Source organism: Corythoichthys intestinalis, chromosome 22 (assembly GCF_030265065.1).
Source record: "Corythoichthys intestinalis isolate RoL2023-P3 chromosome 22, ASM3026506v1, whole genome shotgun sequence".
Taxonomy (NCBI): Eukaryota; Metazoa; Chordata; class Actinopteri; order Syngnathiformes; family Syngnathidae; genus Corythoichthys; species Corythoichthys intestinalis.
Window position 1 is genome coordinate 16,690,949 of NC_080416.1, and position 18,899 is coordinate 16,709,847.

Genomic DNA, 18,899 nt, shown 5'->3' on the forward strand with positions numbered 1-18,899 from the left:
TTTTAAGTAATGTCTCTCGTGAACGGAGACGGTCTTTATCTTAATCTCGGATGAAAGAAATGACGTGTGTTCAAATTATATACTGTACATACACCGCTTACAGTGGAAGGCATGTATGTATGTCATGTTAAATTGGTTTATTATATAACCCTCGCAAGGTAATTTCAGAAACGTTCTTTGTGAAGACTTTCTGGTTCAAGATCCATACAACAAACAATCTTTTTAAAGTTTTTTTTTTGCCAACTGATACAATTTTAAGACAATAAATTTGACAAGTGGGATAGCAGGTATACGCGCATACCTGCTATTACTTCAAGATATTTGAGCCATGTGCTTTTGTCAAATGTGACTCTTTGTGTGTGTCCAAACTTGTGTGTACATTAGTGGTTGCCAAACTTTTTTTTTTTTTTTTTTGCAGCGCCCCCTTTTGGAGATGAAATTATTTTCATCCTCTTAGCTTACCTTATCTTGCAAACATTATTCTTTTGGAATCAACAAAAACTTGAAATACAAACATAAATACAATAATTATTGCTGTGGTCACTTCAGTTGAAAAAATGTAACGCATAATAAAAAGTTAAATGTCGCCCTAGGCATAACACTGGGCCACCCCTAGGGAGCGCACCCCCAAGTTTGATAACCACTAGTGTTCAACATTGATTCCTTCTAACAAACCATCCAATTTAACCTTATTTTATGGAGCTAACAGGTTGTGACAGCACGCCTTCGCCCTGCATGCTCAAGTGTGGCCCGTCGTTCCGTGAAAATAACAAATACTTTGCTTTAACAGGGTGATAGAGGCAGCATTGGGCTGACGGGTGCCCCCGGACAAAAAGGGGAGAAGGTCTGGCACGTCTGAACCTGGATTTACAGTGAATTTAAAATCCAAACAGTTCTCCAACTGGTGCTGAGGTTTTTTTTTTTTTTTTTTTTTTTTTTTTTATGATCTAACAGGGAATTGGTGGCACTCCTGGTTTCGATGGTTTATCTGGAGAAAAAGGCGACAAAGTAAATACTTGTTGTGTGGTGTTATTTTGAGAATGAAATGAACACCTTTTTTTTTTTTTTTTTTTTTTTTGATAGGGAGAGGCTGGGTTGACTGGGAATCCAGGACTTCCTGGCCTTGTTGGAGAAAAGGTAGGTTATTGTAGTCAAATAGTAACATTATTACAGTTAATCATAGCATATTTGCAGTTTGGCTTGTTTTTTTAGAACCAACTTTCACTCAAAAATTGATAACAAAGTGTCTTTGACAGCATATAAAAATCTTAAACAGCATTATTATGTGAATGAAAAATCATATTTTGAGACGATTCGACTATATAGAACAATTCGGCAATGCTCAGATGACGAAAAATGAGTCTTTTAATCCGCCATTTAGCCCCGCCTGTCATTATAGCGTTGTAGCGCCTCCATCTGGGTGATGACGTCAGCAGAGTAACGATTTCAGCTGATTTACAATTCAGCCCAATGGGAAAGATTCAGAGCGAAGAAAATGCGACAGAGCAGAAAAAATGTCATCATTGTTTTCATATCTCCAGTATTTTTACAGGATAGTCTTTTAAATATTTTTCCCCAATTGCTAAATAAATTGTATGGTCATGACAAATAATAGTCTTGTGCTAAGTTGAATATGTAATATTAAAAATGCATTTATTTCATACGACAGGGCTAAATTACTGCATAATGGTCAAAACTGCCGACTTCTTAAACCTCCTGAATGGTATGTTATGCCACCGGAGTTAGTCCGGCTTTTGTCATTTCCCTGCCCCGGCTTCAGAGATAGAGGAAAGAGCGTAAAGAAAACAGAAGGCGTGAAGCTTGGCGACATGCTAACCCGAACCGAGCGACTCTTCCAAGTCTTTTCCTCACATTTGAAAAAGAAAAATCACACAAAACTACCCCGATTCATGTCAAACACGGCGGCGGGGTTGATTGTCTTCACCGATTGGCCACCCCCAGACGGTGAGCAAGTTTCGGCTGGTCGTTCTGCTGCAGCCCCGGCAGTGCTTGTTGCCAGGGACGCAGAGGGGAATGAACGCCGAAAATGGCACGTTCTCGGTGAAAAAAAAGGCCGACGTCGGAGCGCGTGGCTGCCCAAGCCAAAGCCGAGTATAGCACTCTATAGGCGGGCATGCAAAGAGGACCGAGGGGGCTGGAAGTCTGGACACAATGGAGAACTGGAGACGAGAGCGGAGGGCTCCCCGGGCCCAAGCCGAGGATAGCGCTCTATAGGCAGGCACGCCTTTATTGGCCGGTGACCATGGTGTGTGACAAGTCGTCGGCCGAGTGACATTCTCGGTGGACAGGGATCATTATTACCCACAAAATGCAAGCCACCTCATTAAAACGTTTGCCATGATCCCAGTATTTGACTCAACATAAAACATGTAGCTTACTCACTTAGTCATCCGACAATGGTCTCTTGATTGTCGGACTTGCTTTGCCCTTTCTTTGTGGTGTACATGATCTTTTGGAAATCCCAAAAAGTCTCACACCACTCTCCCTGGTGCAGCAACAAAAGCCTGCAGCACATTGGAGTGGTGCGACGCAAGAAAATAAACAAATTAATCCGCTGAATCCGCAGTTCTCCTGCATACGATAGTAATGGCAGTATTGTGAAGAGGATTAGTCGGCTGATGTCACATTCGCCTTCTTTTTCTTCTTCTTAAATATATTGATCGCTTCCACACACGCGGTCTATTTCATTCAGCAGCATAAAATACAGCATGTAATATGAAATAAACATGCTTTTGCATTGAGGCAGCATTTAGTTATTATGCTCCTCACCTCTGGAACAAGTTACCTGAAGATCTGAAGTATGCTCAAACTGTTAGCTCTTTTAAATCAGGGCTAAAAATGCTTTTGTTTAGCACTGCATATCCATAACTGTCTATATATTTCAATCTATTTGCTTTCCATTCTCTTGTGCAAAATTATTAATAATATTGTTATAATTATTATGTATATATATATATATATATATATATATATATATATATATATATATATATATATTTTTTATTCTATTCATGATTAAATGTGATTTTTATGTATAATTTTATTTCCTACTTCGATTGTCTTTGTTTTTACGTCCTATTAATTTAAATGTGATTTTTATGATCTTCATGTGATGTAAAGCACTTTAAATTGCCTATTGTTGAGTTGTGCTACATAAATAAATTTGCCTTGCCTTGCCTTTTATGTGTCACATTATAATGTCATGTTTGTTTACTTTGTAGGGCGTTCAAGGTGACGCAGGTTATCCAGGAGCACCAGGTCCAAAAGGTGTCAGTGTAAGTGTGTGTACAATCACTGTTAATATGTGATAGTGAATGAATACTATATCATAACATGTCTAAATTTCTTTATAGGGTGGCGACGGAAAAAAAGGTGAAAAAGGATCGACAGGCCTAAGTGTAAGTGATGCTGTATTTGTGGAGTGAAGTGTGCACCTCTGTCCTTATGCATTGATCCCTAGTTGGACACGTTTTGATAGTTCCTCAAAAACACATATGATTGTTTCACTTAAAGGTTATGAAAATGTCAGAGAAATTATAGTTATATTTTCAATATTCTTTTTGAACTATTGGAAACTAACATTTCTCTTTGGATGAAGTCCTACTAAATCACGAATCTGTTTAAATAATGAAGATGTTAAGTTAAACAAGCATTACATTCTGTCACGCCTGAGGTGAGGACAACTTATTGTGAGAACGAGACCATTTCTCTCGGTGAACCTGCAAACCCAGGGACATAAAAATTGCACAAACAGATGTGACTTCTTTGATTCACTTTCCTCACTTCCCATCTGCCTCAAATGTGGGGGTACTTTTTGGCTACAGTGCAGCTAATTCCCAAACCCACAGACGTTTTGTTGATGTCTAATGCTTCCGCAAACATCATAACACCTCATGTCTAAAGCAGTAATGCTATAGATGTAAATAGCAACCTGTCAGTTTCCATTTAATCTTTTGTTAATATAGCAGTAAGTACAGAATCCTTTGATGACTTTTCCACACGGCAACAAGGATATGGAGCAGGCTGTCAGCATACTGAGATCTCATCAAAAACTGCACTGTGAGGTGTTCTGCCTGTCACTCAAACTGCGATTCAGCAACTTCCACAGGGTCAAGAGCGGGGAAGTACTTGTGAAAGTGATGAAGAGACTCGAAGTCACTTAGCTGACCTCTATTCTCCTCGCTCACAGCAGTATGACTGCTGGAGTGTTTTTATTTGAATCTGAAAGGCCCTTAAAAACCCAATGCACGGACATCCAACCCTGTAGAAACGATTTTTTTAAATGAAAAAATTAAGAATTGTTAGAAAATAACTACCCACGTATTGATTTACTTAAAATGTATAGCACATAAAAATTGAATTAAAATTGCATTTAAAAACCGGGTTTCTAAAAACAATTGAATGAAAACTGTACTTAAATAACAATTTCTAAAAATGAAATTTTAATTGAACTAACGAGTTAAATACAACTGAACTTTACAGGGACAGTTATTTAGTTGTGTACCACTAGAGGGAGCCTCCGGACAACTCATGGTACTTTTTACACCCTTGTGGTCCAATATAAAAGTATTACTGAAGCACCATCTAGTGGTATCTTGGTGCACAGCAACTCCTATAGTGGAAGTCGGCAATCTTGTGGCGCTTTTGTGCAAAAAACCATGTCATCCTGAACCCATAGGCGGAGTTTGACTTTTTGGGCAGGGGGGGCACAACATGTTGATGTCCCCGAAACGCAGTGTCAGCAATAAAATTAACTTACAAGAATATTTATTATAATAAGTTGACAATGAGCGCTTTTTCTTTCCCCATCATTCTTGAGGGGAATTCTAAATCAAGCTGCTCAGGCAGTACTTTTCGGCAAGATCGTCAACCATTGAATGTGGTACGCCCGCCGGTGTCGTGCCAATGTAGTTACCCCAGTCAAAAACTGTATCCCCTGAGCGAGCGGAGCCATATGGAGGTAGATTTGTGTCTTTATTATTCAATCCCCAAAAAGTTGCTTCAATCAAAATATATATTTTCAATCAAAAAAAGTCGCTTCAATCAAAAAAAAAAAAAGTTTTTGAATGCAAAAATGAACTTGAAACTTTAAAAAAATGCATGTGAAAGCTGTTTTTCTTTGAATTTTTTTTTTTTTTTGGCTTGAAGCAACTTTTATGATTGAAGAAATGTTGATTTGTGTTTGGACCACATTTTGGCCAGGACGTTTTTGTGTTTATTATTCAATAAAAAAATAAGTTGCTTCAAAAAAATATATATTTTCAAAAAGAAAAATCACTTCAATAAAAAAAAGAACAATTTCATAGAAAACGTCTTTGAATGCGGAAAAATATTTGAGATTGAAAAATTTGCATTTGAACACAATATTTCATTGAAAAAGTTTTGATTGAAGCAATCCTTTTTGTGGTTGGGCCATATTAATGTTAGGATATTGTGTCTGAATCATTCAATCCCCAAAAAAGTTGCTTCAATCAAAAAAATATTTTCAATCAATGAAAAAAATCATTTGAAAAATACAATTGCTCTCCCCTGTTTTAAAAAAAAAAAAAAAATATTATATGCAGAGTAAATGACCGTCTAAGGTGCTAGTCACATGATCTGTTCGAAAAATAATTTTGACCCATTATAAAAATATATTTTTTTGTTCATTTTATTCATTGTTGTTGCAGTTTTATTGCTTTACAACTTTTATAAAGATAGGAAAGTCAATTTCATGCAATGACACTTTTAGGCCACCAGGGGTGGGGGCTACCCCCCCCCCCCCCCCCCTAAAATCCGCTTATGCCTGAACCTCTTACTAAAGATTTCTGGAAGCATGGAATTGCACACTCTTTACATTTATTGAAACATAGTACAGTGCATTTTTTATCAATAAAAGTTATTTTCTCACTGTGCCGATTATTTGAAAGCGTCTTATTTCATTTTTTAAAAAACGCAATTAATCTTTTTTATTTTAGGGAGAGCGTGGTTTGGACGGATTCCCGGGAAAGCCCGGCATTCAAGGCAAAGACGTAAGTTGTGAACAAAGCATGGCATGTTTGTTTCTTGTCGTTATCATAACAGTTTTTCTGTATTTAGGGCTTGAGAGGACAAGCTGGCTTGCCGGGGGCTGCTGGGATAAAAGGTGACAAGGTAAGCGTCAATAATAATGTCATTATCCACAGATATAAATCATTTCTTGAAGGTATAATTCGTTTTTAAAGCATGTGTGTAAACAGCCCAGACATTCCTCTGTCTCTTTTTGTACCATCAAAAGTAAGAGCTTTCATTTGCTTACCTGCAATTAGTAACTCTGTTCATCTTACTCAGTCTCACAACGCCCATGTGCACGCACACAATAACACACACACCCAGAATGCATTGCAATTGGCCTTTTACGAGTACTGTTACTGTATTGCGAGCTAGTTGTTATCATGTCGCCCAAGGGAATTTAAGAGTTTTTTTATGTTTGATGACTTTTTGTGGGAACTGTGTCACAGGGGGAGCGAGGAATTCGTGGTTTACCTGGTGATGTGGTAAGTGCACAAGTGAAAACATACAGAAACAACAACAAAAAGATATAACATTGATTTTTAAAAAGTGGGTCTTTATTTTTTCAGTATCAAAAAGAGGGCCTAAGGGGAGAAAAGGTGAGATAGTTTATACAGTTATGTTTGTGTTTGACTGACTGTATAAGCAAATACTTAATACCTGATCAATTTTAGGGAGAGCTTGGCCTTCCGGGGCCTCCAGGGGCCGATGGGCCACCCGGACCGCCTGTGAGTACATACTGTATTAAAATTTTCCTTTCATCTTCACTTGCACTGTCATGGGGGGAATATTCAATTTCCAGATTTTAATGCTATTCACAAAGACATTCCCAGATTTTAATGCTATTCACAAAGACACCCACTGAACTAACATGTTTTCTCCAAAGGGCCCTCCAGGACGACAGGGAATCCCAGGAGAGCCTGGGGAGTTTGGCCAAAGGGTGAGAATTGTCATTTTATGGGGGAAAAACATAATTGATAGAGAAGGTTCCTGAGCGAAATATGGGTGGCGCCATCGATGACAATTTCTGCTTCGAACTTCCGGTTTAGAAAATACTTCATGAGCGGTTGAAGCTAGCAGTGTGTTGAAGAAGTTCAAACTGCAAAATCAAGCCAGAGGAACCCACGTAATCTCCAAAAATGGATTCAGCACGACGTAGATGAGACGTTGATGACATTGTATGATTGTTCTTATCAGTTCGTTGATCATTCGTGGACAAAATTATAACAACATGTCAGCCTGTGCTGACTTGAGGTATAGATTGATATGCCGGCCACTTGAGGGACCAAAAGGAGGTCAAATTTCAAATTATATTACATTTGCTGAATGCAGAAGGGCTGACACAGATTTTGTTGTTACAAGGAAAGACTACAAGGTATGTACATATAAACAAAAATAGTATGTCATTCTTATTTATTGCAGATATTGATCGCAATCAAACATTTGGACAACATGATTCCATTTCTTGTTTTATTTAAAACGATTGGTGCATGTGCAAAACAGGTCAATGAATCACAATTTATAAAATTATTGGAAAAATAGCATACAAAAATGTATATATATTTTTAGTATTTTTTGAGCACCGGACACATGAAAATTGAGGGAGAGGAATAACATACCTTCCATAACACAGTGCAACATGGCTACAAAAACACCCGGTCTTTGTGGTGGCACGAGCTTGGTTCCCCATCTGCCTTCATGAACATGTTGTCCTCCCCTGTCGTGAATCTGATGGCAGATGTATGCGGTATTTCCAAATGGTCTTTTTAAGGGATTTTGATGAATAATTTTACTCCAGCTCCACTGTTGTTTTGGATGGAGAAATTCTAAAACGGAAGTTGCTTGCAGACATACAGAAGTAAAGCGGAAGTACATCAGAAACTTGTCCATAATTTTGAGAACCTGCAATGTTCACTGTTATCACCGTAGCGAATGATCGTTGTCTGCTCTCCCATTTCAAACGGTATGACATCTATTGCCGTCAAAGGCAACCGATGAGTCAATTTGGATCTGCATCCTCCACCAAATTCTCCGATTAGTTCTTTCTTAGCCCTCACCCCTCCACAAGGGAAATGAACTAATTGCGCACAAACAAACAACCTTCCACGTTCTGGTTGGATGATTTTTCTCTCTTGAGACGTCCTCCCGCAAACCAAACATATGGCTCATGTCAGCTGGCAGCGTTTAATCTCATTGCTAAATGAATCGTAGCCCAGTGAGACGATTGAGAGAGCCTGAACGTTAATTCTTTGCGCTAATTAATGAGCAGTATTTTGCTTTTATGAGACATCCACCCACTTAGGTCCACTGGTTTTCCATTAAAATTCTTACAGTGGTAACTTCCAAAATACTAATACAGGCAAACACTTCATTTAGATCAGTGAGTATTACTGTGGGAGACAGTCTCCCTCTAATGGTATGTCAAAGAAACATCACCTTAGTACAGTTCAGTTGTATTTAACTTTTTAGTACTTAGTAACTTTTTGGACACATTCCAATACATTTTATTCAAATAATTCTATATGTACTGGTATTTTCTATTACTGTATTGGCCTGTTTTTTGCATTGAAATAAGACTGAAAAATAGGGGATCATCTTATATTCACGGTCTAGACATTATACCCATTCACGACATTAGATGGCACCAGATATCATTGAAGCGATGTTCTGTCATGATAGATCTCAGCTACTCTCCCCATTCACAACGCTAGATGGCGCCAGATATCATTGAAGCGATGTTCTGTCATGACAGATTTCAGCTACTCAAGTTTAACCAGTTTGCATTATTTTATTGCAATGTTTTTTTCCCTATTCAGATTTGTTTCAAGACTACAGTTACAGTTAGACTTCACTTTGATGGTTAATGCAGTTATTGCAATTTTGTTGTTTTATCACAATGGAATGGTTTATTTACATTTGGAAAAAAAACAGAAGCCATTCATTTACGAATGTGATTGCACTTTAGTTTACATATTTAAATGTTAAATCAAAATCTGAATGAGGCAAAATAACATGCTTTTTCTCTCAAATATGTTTTTATAACCATTTGTTTCGGACATACTGTAATTATTTTCAGTATAAAAATTAATTTGGTGTTCAAAAAGTCTTTTTTTCAAACGAGTTTTGAAAAAGGGGGTCGTCGTATCATCAGGGTCGTCTTATATTTGGGTCAATACGGTCATATACTGTATTTAGGCTCAATGATATATAATAATGCCATACCATTGTATGTTATTGATTGTCATAATTATAATACTTGGAGAGCTAAGTACTTGTTTTAGGTGGTATTAGTTTACTGAGAGCTATTACCTTTACTTATGCATAAATGTGCAGCAATAAACAGTCGTACTGTAGATGCTCCGATAACGTGTGGTTTATTGTCATCGTTATAGTTTAAGACCAGAAATGCGTTTTTTAATTTATTTTTATTAATAAGGTTTTCATCAGTTTCCATCATAATTTGTCTTGCAGGGAAAGAAAGGCGAAAGCGGATTGCCTGGAGTTGATGGACTCCCAGGACCTATTGTAAGAACGTGTTCATTTTCATACCATTAAGCAATGAGCAAGAACATTGGAAATTTATCACATATTTTAAAAGTGTGGACTGCTCACTAATTCAAAGTGGAATAAAAAATGACTTGCTTCTCTCGAGGGTGTCTTTCAGCTTCAAATTAACTTCGCAGGTTGAGCCAAATAATGTTCCGGCAAGCTTTTGCTTGAAACTTTTATTTAGGCTGTAAATGTTTATTTTGCAGGGCCCGCAGGGTCCACCTGGACCGCCAGGAAACAATGGCAACACAGGCCCACCTGTAAGAAGAATAAATCACATGCATTTATATATTATTAATACATAATTTGACAAAATATATTAGCTTTGTGGGTTGTTTAATAATTTCCCTTTTTCATTTGAAAGGGTCTGCCAGGTGAAATTGGATTTTCCGGCAAACCTGGCGAGGCTGGAAAGCCTGTGAGTTTCAATTATTTAAATGAATTAAGCCAACACTGTTATATTTCATGTCTGCATAACTTAATGTCCTCCATCAAAAGGGTCTTCCTGGTAAAGATGGGCTGGATGGTCTTCCAGGAAATGACGGTGCCATGGTTAGTTTCTTTTGAAGTACTTTTTAGAGCAAGTAAAGAGACTGAGTAACTCCAATGGAAGCAACGCACCATATTTGGTGATTGACACTGAAATTAGGAAGAAAATTATTGGTAACAAACTGATACAGGGTGGGGCAGAGCAACTTGCTTATTTAGATTCGGCCCCCTCAAGCGATGGTTTCTCTGAGGATGGGTGGGATGGACTTATTTGAGAAGGTGGGGCTTAAAGTTTGGTTCTTAATATGCGTTATTTATTTTGTGTTTATCTTTTAGGAACCCCATTGAGCATCATGGAGTGGACGAAGCTGGAACGCGCTTTCGCTGTTGAGGCATTTTTTTCAAACGGTCGCTCAATGGTCGCAATGCAACATGCATTCTGTAGACATTTCGATATTGTCCCCCGAGATATTGTTCCGGGCCGGCAGTCTATTGTTACATCGGTAAAGAACTTCAGGGAAATGGGTGATGTAAAGAAAAAGAAACCTGGCCTCCCACGAACAGCAAGGTCACCCAGAAACATTGACGCAGTGAGCCAATCTGTTTTGAGATCTCCCTGGCGGTTTGCCCGCAAACAGGCATCTGCTCATAGGTTATCTGCTCGTTCTGTGAGACGAATCCTCCATGAAGAATTGAAATTTCATCCCTACAAATTAGCTATGGCGCAGGAACTTAATCCACGTGACTTTATTGCTTGTGAAAATGTTTTGTGTGGCGCTTTTGGGCTTGCCTGATGACACACTTACTTTCTTCAGTGATGAGGCTCACTTCCATCAGTCTGGATCTGTAAATAAGCAAAACATGCAGTATTGGAGTCCTGAAAACCCCAGAGAACTTCATCAACATCCTCGACACGCACTACGTGTAACTGTTTGGTGCACTATTGCGTGTTGACATAATTGTCCCATGGTTTTTCGAAGAAAACGAACAGGCAGTATCGGTGACATCTGACCATTATGTCAACATGATCAATGAATGTTTTCTGCCTACACTGAACCAGATGGGTGTGGAACAGGGGGCAATATTGAAATGTCTACAGAATGCACGTTCTGTTGTGATGACTGAGCGACCGCTTGAAAAAAATGCCTCAACAGCAAAAGCGCGTTCCTACTTTGTCCATTCCATGATGCTCACTGGGGTTCTTGAAAAATAAACACAAAATAAATAACGCACGTTAAGAACCAAACTTTAAGCACCACTCTCTAATATGAGTCCAACCCTACCATCCGCAGAGCATCCATCGCTTCAGTGCGCCAAATTTAAATAAGCAAGTAGCTCTGCCCCACCCTGTATAAGGAACCATATTGTGTAATATCAACCAAATTAGGAAAACATACAATATGTTGCCCTCACAATTATAATTGGTAAACACATTACACTGGTATATTTCCTACACAGTCAACAGAGTACTGTACTATATGACGTCTTAATGAAGGTATGATGTCTCTGAAGGGGCCTAGAGGAGAGCGTGGAGCAGATGGTTTTCCTGGCAAAGCTGGACCAAAAGTACTGTGACTAACACACAGCTCTATCACAAAACACACTAAGCAGCATTTTGTGAGTATGATTTTTCCATATGAACATCTCACCAACTCGTTATAGGGAGATGATGGGCCTCCTGGACCAAGAGGACCTCCAGGGGAGAGAGTAAGTTGACCAAGGACTGTCTTAGAGAAAAAAAAAGATTGAAGAAAGTAAGGTTTTGGGGATATTTTAACAGGGATTGGCTGGCCCTCCCGGTGTAGCTGGTGTTGCTGGTGCGAGAGGAGAGAGAGGAACTCCTGTATGTATAAATAACATAACTGTGTTTTTCCCCCTCAATATCTGACCTATTTAACTTCTATATTGATTGTATTCATTAGGGTGACAGGGGACAAGACGGTCCAATCGGCCCAAAAGGTGAAAAGGGCGATAAGGTGAAAAAATGGTCATTGTTTAACCAATGATACCCTGATCTAATGTTTCTCATTTCTAATTCCAATGTGTATTGTATTCTTTTACTGTACTTAGGGTGAAGTAGGGGCCAGAGGACTGCCCGGTGTGCCTGGAAATGTAAATTACAATTTGTAATTTTTGTAGCATAAATACATTAATAATGAATTGGAAATACTGTATGTATATAGTATTGATCCTCTAGTATTTGGCATACATTTTGAATATTTTTTGCTTTGCAGATAGCAAGTGTCATTCCTGAGCCTGGCGAACCTGTAAGTTGATGCCTGGGAAAATATTATCTTTGAAGAGATAAAAAGTTGCAATTCAGATATTGTGTTTTCGAGTTAAATTTGTCGTTCCTTCTTTGTTATGTTCAAGGAACAAATGTGTCGATAAGGATACATAAGGACAAAGATATTAGGGCTGAACGATATTGGAAAAAACTGACACTGCGACTTTTTGGGGGTTTGCCATATATTGCGATGTTAAAAGTATAATACAGTGCCTTGCAAAAGTATTCGGCCCCCTTGAACCTTGCAACCTTTCGCCACATTTCAGGCTTCAAACATAAAGATATAAAATTTTAATTTTTTGTCAAGAATCAACAACAAGTGGGACACAACGGTGAAGTGGAACAAAATTTATTGGATAATTTAAACATTTTTAACAAATAAAAAACTGAAAAGTGGGGCGTGCAATATTATTCGGCCCCCTTGCGTTAATACTTTGTAGCGCCACCTTTTGCTCCAATTACAGCTGCAAGTCGCTTGGGGTATGTTTCTATCAGTTTTGCACATCAAGAGACTGACATCCTTGCCCATTCTTCCTTGCAAAACAGCTCGAGCTCAGTGAGGTTGGATGGAGAGTGTTTGTGAACAGCAGTCTTCAGCTCTTTCCACAGATTCTCGATTGGATTCAGGTCTGGACTTTGACTTGGCCATTCTAACACCTGGATACGTTTATTTTGAACCATTCCATTGTAGATTTGGCTTTATGTTTTGGATCATTGTCCTGTTGGAAGATAAATCTCCGTCCCAGTCTCAGGTCTTGTGCAGATACCAACAGGTTTTCTTCCAGAATGTTCCTGTATTTGGCTGCATCCATCTTCCCGTCAATTTTAACCATCTGCCCTGTCCCTGCTGAAGAAAAGCAGGCCCAAACCATGATGCTGCCACCACCATATTTGACAGTGGGGATGGTGTGTTCAGGGTGATGAGCTGTGTTGCTTTTACGCCAAACATATCGTTTTGCATTGTGGCCAAAAAGTTCAATTTTGGTTTCATCTGACCAGAGCACCTTCTTCCACATGTTTGGTGTGTCTCCCAGGTGGCTTGTGGCAAACTTTAAACGAGACTTTTTATGGATATCTTTGAGAAATGCCTTTCTTCTTGCCACTCTTCCATAAAGGCCAGATTTGTGCAGTGTACGACTGATTGTTGTCCTATGGACAGACTCTCCCACCTCAGCTGTAGATCTCTGCAGTTCATCCAGAGTGATCATGGGCCTCTTGGCTGCATCTCTGATCAGTTTTCTCCTTGTTTGAGAAGAAAGTTTGGAAGGACGGCCGGGTCTTGGTAGATTTGCAGTGGTCTGATGCTCCTTCCATTTCAATATGATGGCTTGCACAGTGCTCCTTGAGATGTTTAAAGCTTGGGAAATCTTTTTGTATCCAAATCTGGCTTTAAACTTCCCCACAACAGTATCTCGGACCTGCCTGGTGTGTTCCTTGGTTTTCATAATGCTCTCTGCACTTGAAACAGAACCCTGAGACTATCACAGAGCAGGTGCATTTATACGGAGACTTGATTACACACATTTGGATTCTATTTATCATCATCGGTCATTTAGGACAACATTGGATCATTCAGAGATCCTCACTGAACTTCTGGAGTGAGTTTGCTGCACTGAAAGTAAAGGGGCCGAATAATATTGCACGCCCCACTTTTCAGTTTTTTATTTCTTAAAAAAGTTTAAATTATCCAATAAATGTTGTTCCACTTCTCGATTGTGTCCCACTTGCTGTTGATTCTTGACAAAAAAATTAAATTTCATATCTTTATGTTTGAAGCCTGAAATGTGGCGAAAGGTTGCAAGATTCAAGGGGGCCAAATACTTTTGCAAGGCACTGTAATTTTCACCAGAGGACTTGAATAGCTCTATCTGGGAAGACTTTTGTTGACTCACTATGACCACATTGCATTCATTAGAGATGTCCCGATCCGATCACGTGTTTGGAAATTAGGGCGATCGTGGCAGTTTTCAGAGGATCGGAATCGGGTGAAAAGGATCGGATTTTTAATTTACCAAAAAAAAAAAAAAAAAAAGTTTTTTGGTTATGCTCGCACAGCCTCTCACCCTCTCTTTTACTAAGCAGTGCGATCAAACTGTTTTTCTTGGTCACCAGTGCAGCTGGCGTTTGGAACTTAAAGTTAACGATGATTGACAGGTTTGTAACTTTGATCTGGCCAGAGTCGCCTCGGTAGCGCTACGATCCAAGGCACAAATGTGTTAACCATCGTTAAACTTGGTACACAGTCTGTGTGTGGTGTGGCAACTCATTCATTGTGTAAGTGAGAGGCTTTTTTTTTTTTTTTTTTTTTTTAAACAAACTTTATTTTTCCCCGGTACTGGATGGGGACTGTATCGGCAGACTCTCAAAATCAGTTAACTCGGAACCAGGTGCAAAAATATGCTATCGGGACATCCCTTGTATTCTGTTTAATCCAGGCTAAGGGGGTTTATCTGTGAATGATGAAGATTAGTGTACAGAAAAGGGATCCAGGAAGCCATGTCTCTGCACAATTGCTACTTTTTATGAAGCAAAACAAATCTACAACAACAACAAAAAACAAACAAAAAAACGAATCCCACGTCCTGTGATGGGACTATTGCACATGCGCACATTGCGTTCAAACATTATATTGTGCAGGCCTTAAAGATATCTGGCCAATATATAATATTTGTGGAAAACCAAGCCCCTACTAAAAGCTTTAAATGGCTTCCTTAGAGTGTCTTTTTCGCGCATCTAAATGTATAAACATATACTGTATCTATTGGTATATGACATGTATTGTATGCTTTGAATGATTTGTAAATAAACTGAACTGACATTGACTTTATCTGTAACTTGTAGGGAAAACCAGGAGAAAAAGGAGAGAAAGGGGACCAAGGACAAACTGGAGAAATGGTACGACTTCATAAATAAGTTTTTCATAGTTATTATGTTTCATTATTATTGTTGTTTTACACTCGCTTTACAGTAGTCCCTAAATTACATCTTGCAACGAGCTAAGAAATCCACCAGATGTCACTAGAGATAGAAAATGAATTGTACATGGCAGGAGCGTTGAGAGTTATTCTTGTAAACAGATGTTTGTCGTCTCATCATAATGTGCAATGTACAGTATAATCTTGGTTGATTATTCTAAGACAATAGGTATTCATGTATAAAAGAAAAACATTCAATTCATGTGTATACATTGCTTAAATGTGTCAAAAATATACGTTCAAAATTGTCATTGTTTTAAAGCTAATTGAGGCATTAAACAAAAATTAAATTACAATGTTAAATGTGCTAACAAATGTCATCCTCTGAAGGGCCCGAGAGGATTACCCGGGGAGCAAGGCTTCAAAGGTCCACCTGGCCTAGCGGTAAGAATGTGCTAGTTAAGCATGTAAAAGCTGTAATAAATTGGATCAATCGATTGATCGGTCATAGTTGATTGGACTTTTCTTCCTCATAGGGTGCAAAAGGAGATTCAGGACTTCAAGGAGAGGCCGGACGTATTGGGGACCCAGTGAGTTTAATGGATTTCAAGTGATTCACTGTAAGAAGCCCATTAAGAGTATGTAGTAAATGGTATAGTAACCACTAATGTGTTTGCTCCAGGGGCCTCCTGGTGTAGCAGGTCCTCAAGGGCCTCGCGGGCTACCGGGCAACGTGGTAGGTCTACATGCACAATTTTATTGTATAGAGAGCGACTAAATACTAGTTTACGATGACTGGCTTTATTATGTTTTATTTTTTTAGGGCATACCGGGTGTCACTGGGCCCCCAGGGCCAGCCGGAGAAAGAGGAGACAAGGTCACACAGTTCATTTTTGTGTGGTTGGATGATATTCTTACATGAAGGTTTCGAAAATAAGCCGTGTAGCATCGTCCTGTGCAATATTTGAAAATTCATATTTTACTGCTCCCAAATTGATGTTATTGTTGTTTTTGTTGTTATTATCACTGGTAGTAGTCGTTGTACGCATTTGCTGTATTTAAGAATGATTTTGTTTTGGAAAAAACAAATGCAGATATGAATCATTTTACTACATTAACAAAATGGTATCAATACTATTACTACTACTACTACTGTATATTACTTTGTACGCTAATGAATTTTGACATATTACGCTTACTATTTTTTTTAGGGTGAGTCAGGCAAGCCAGGACAAACAGGTCAACGAGGACCACCTGGAGAGCCCGGTTCGATTGGACCCCCAGGGCCAACAGGGAAGGGAAAAGATGGGCTAACTGTAAGATACAAATTATTACTGTAATTTTTTTACTATAAACTTCTACTTTTTTCCCTCATTTTGAATCCCTCGGCTTGTCGTCCAGTGTGGTTTATTTGTTGATTTATTTGGATTAACAGGTAACACTTTCTTTGATGGCGGTGTCATTAGACTGCCAAAAGTTATGACATGACACTATCATGGGCATTAATGACATTATGAATCATGTCACTAACTCCATTTATGTCCAGCTCGGATCTTTACATCCATTCAAAAGTGAAATAATTTGCCGGATGACACAAAATGACATCAGTCATAAGCATTCATTAATGCTCATGGCAGTGACATCAGTCATAAGCATTCATTAATGCTCATGGCAGTGTCATGCCATAATTATGATGGTCTTATGACAGCCTTATGGCGCCACTGTCAAATAAAGTGTTACCAAATTGCATAACTAGCAATTCATGAAACAACTGGAACAGTAACTGAAGAAATAATTAGCACAGAACATGAATTTTGTCTGTAGCGCCGCAATGCATGCCAGGAGGCATGTTGGACGACAGCAGTGTTGACAGCAGGTGGCAGCAGAGGTTGACTGTCTCCCCTAAGAGAGCAGTGATGACCAAATGAAGCTTCTTGAAGCAATGAAGCTTTGCAACCAATTGGTTCAAAACTTCTTGGTGGTTCATTTGATCTTATGACAGTTGCCACTGCCGCTGTCAAATATAGTGTTACTGGTTAATATCTTTTTGTGTAAATGTCCCATAATACAGTGAAGACAGCTGCGGCTTATTGTCCAGTGCGGCTTATTTATGAACAAATGCTGTTTTGGTGTCAGATTTGGTAGGTGGCGGCTTATAGTCAGGTGCACATTATAGTCCGAAAATCACGGTATACACAATAGTACACCATCTGTGTTTACTCTTTAAATTCAGGAGGTTGCACTGCAGCCTGTCCTACTTGTATCATATATTGGGGATAAGAAATGTTAGATTTACTTATCAATATGCATTTATGTATCCACTTTTCGCTCCCATTGACTCTCACAAACAGATCTTTCCTTCCACATGTTGTAAACATGCACAATGTGGCATACATGTTGAACCACGAGCCTTACTTGCACATTTTATGCTGCGGCGCAACGTGTTCCTCCAATCTATTTTTTTCCACCCCAGAGCTGCTGACGAGGCACTAGCAAACAGGAAGCACGCTTGATTTTTATTTATTTCTTCATTTTATAGCAGCCAGGTGCGGCCCCGAGCCTTGCTGCTGCTATTTACGAGCATGAAAAATGAACTCGTACCACTTTCTGATGCCTAATGATTTAGCCTAAGTGGCTTATATCATATGAGGTGTTTGTCTATCTGAAATATCTAACAGATGTAACTGTGTGATATGACAGGGGGAACCTGGACCACGTGGAAATGAAGGACCCCCCGGGCCTAAGGTAGGATATTTTATGTAGTTTTTTACTGTGTGCGGCAATAGTTTTTTTTTTCCCTCCCTAAGCCAAACACATTGTTGCCTTGACTTACGAGAGACCTGACATACTGTATGCATTTGACCTGACAATATGAGCTTTGCAAATAATACATAGCACTGAGGATGATGAAGGTAGAATAAGCTTGTTTTTTTTTCTCAGGGTCCACCAGGGTTAAGAGGAGAGCCTGGATTACCAGGAGATAGAGGCTCCCCAGGGGAAGGCAAAACTGGACCTCAGGTCAATTACAAAATACTGTACTGTTCGAATTGAGAACATCTCTAAAATGATTATCTTTGTCTTTTCATAGGGCCCTCCTGGAAACAACGGGGATCCCGGAGCCCCTGTTAGTTGAATTGTATTTTGTTCATTTTACTCCATCATTTGATTATATTTTCACTTTCCCCCCCTTGATATTCAGGGATTGAGGGGTTTACCTGGCATTGCTGGTCCTGATGGGCCACCAGGGCATAACGTGAGTCCAAATATGGCTACAATTTTGTTATTTGATTTGATTTTCTTTTTTTTTAAGATTAAAATTAAGGTATTTGTCCAATTAATTTAATGCAGTAAAAATATGTTCTTCTTCGCCAATTAGGGACTACCAGGAAGGCCAGGAGAGAAGGGATCACCTGGAGAGCCTGTGAGCATGGCTTGAATAACATTTTTTTTTTTTTTTTTCTTTTCAAATTTTTTAATATTTAAATTCAACTCAGCCCAAGAATATATACAGTATGGTGGAAAACATTCAGGTGACTTGAAGTTCCGGTCTGGCAAATTTCAAAATTGTCCTATACGCATGTGTGATACATCCTTGGATAGCAAAATTT

General features: G+C 38.9%; 1 protein-coding gene across 4 annotated transcripts in view; it reads left to right on the forward strand.

Moving 5' to 3' along the window:
- Positions 1–18,899, forward strand: part of col22a1 (collagen, type XXII, alpha 1) — a 75,327-nt gene that overhangs the window by 39,176 nt on the left and 17,252 nt on the right. For 2 of the 4 annotated variants that reach the window (XM_057828464.1, XM_057828463.1), the window contains exons 15-46: positions 791–844; positions 955–1,008; positions 1,084–1,137; positions 3,243–3,296; positions 3,375–3,419; positions 5,979–6,032; positions 6,100–6,153; positions 6,501–6,536; positions 6,621–6,650; positions 6,726–6,779; positions 6,938–6,991; positions 9,523–9,576; positions 9,807–9,860; positions 9,965–10,018; positions 10,099–10,152; positions 11,602–11,655; positions 11,752–11,796; positions 11,870–11,932; positions 12,012–12,065; positions 12,160–12,201; positions 12,324–12,356; positions 15,218–15,271; positions 15,682–15,735; positions 15,828–15,881; positions 15,974–16,027; positions 16,115–16,168; positions 16,503–16,607; positions 17,992–18,036; positions 18,232–18,309; positions 18,380–18,415; positions 18,491–18,544; positions 18,668–18,712. In XM_057828464.1, the coding sequence (XP_057684447.1) occupies positions 791–844; positions 955–1,008; positions 1,084–1,137; positions 3,243–3,296; positions 3,375–3,419; positions 5,979–6,032; positions 6,100–6,153; positions 6,501–6,536; positions 6,621–6,650; positions 6,726–6,779; positions 6,938–6,991; positions 9,523–9,576; positions 9,807–9,860; positions 9,965–10,018; positions 10,099–10,152; positions 11,602–11,655; positions 11,752–11,796; positions 11,870–11,932; positions 12,012–12,065; positions 12,160–12,201; positions 12,324–12,356; positions 15,218–15,271; positions 15,682–15,735; positions 15,828–15,881; positions 15,974–16,027; positions 16,115–16,168; positions 16,503–16,607; positions 17,992–18,036; positions 18,232–18,309; positions 18,380–18,415; positions 18,491–18,544; positions 18,668–18,712 (1,683 nt within the window). The remainder of the gene's footprint in view (positions 1–790; positions 845–954; positions 1,009–1,083; positions 1,138–3,242; positions 3,297–3,374; positions 3,420–5,978; positions 6,033–6,099; positions 6,154–6,500; positions 6,537–6,620; positions 6,651–6,725; positions 6,780–6,937; positions 6,992–9,522; positions 9,577–9,806; positions 9,861–9,964; positions 10,019–10,098; positions 10,153–11,601; positions 11,656–11,751; positions 11,797–11,869; positions 11,933–12,011; positions 12,066–12,159; positions 12,202–12,323; positions 12,357–15,217; positions 15,272–15,681; positions 15,736–15,827; positions 15,882–15,973; positions 16,028–16,114; positions 16,169–16,502; positions 16,608–17,991; positions 18,037–18,231; positions 18,310–18,379; positions 18,416–18,490; positions 18,545–18,667; positions 18,713–18,899) is intronic. The other 2 variants (XM_057828465.1, XM_057828466.1) reach the window with 2 other exon arrangements.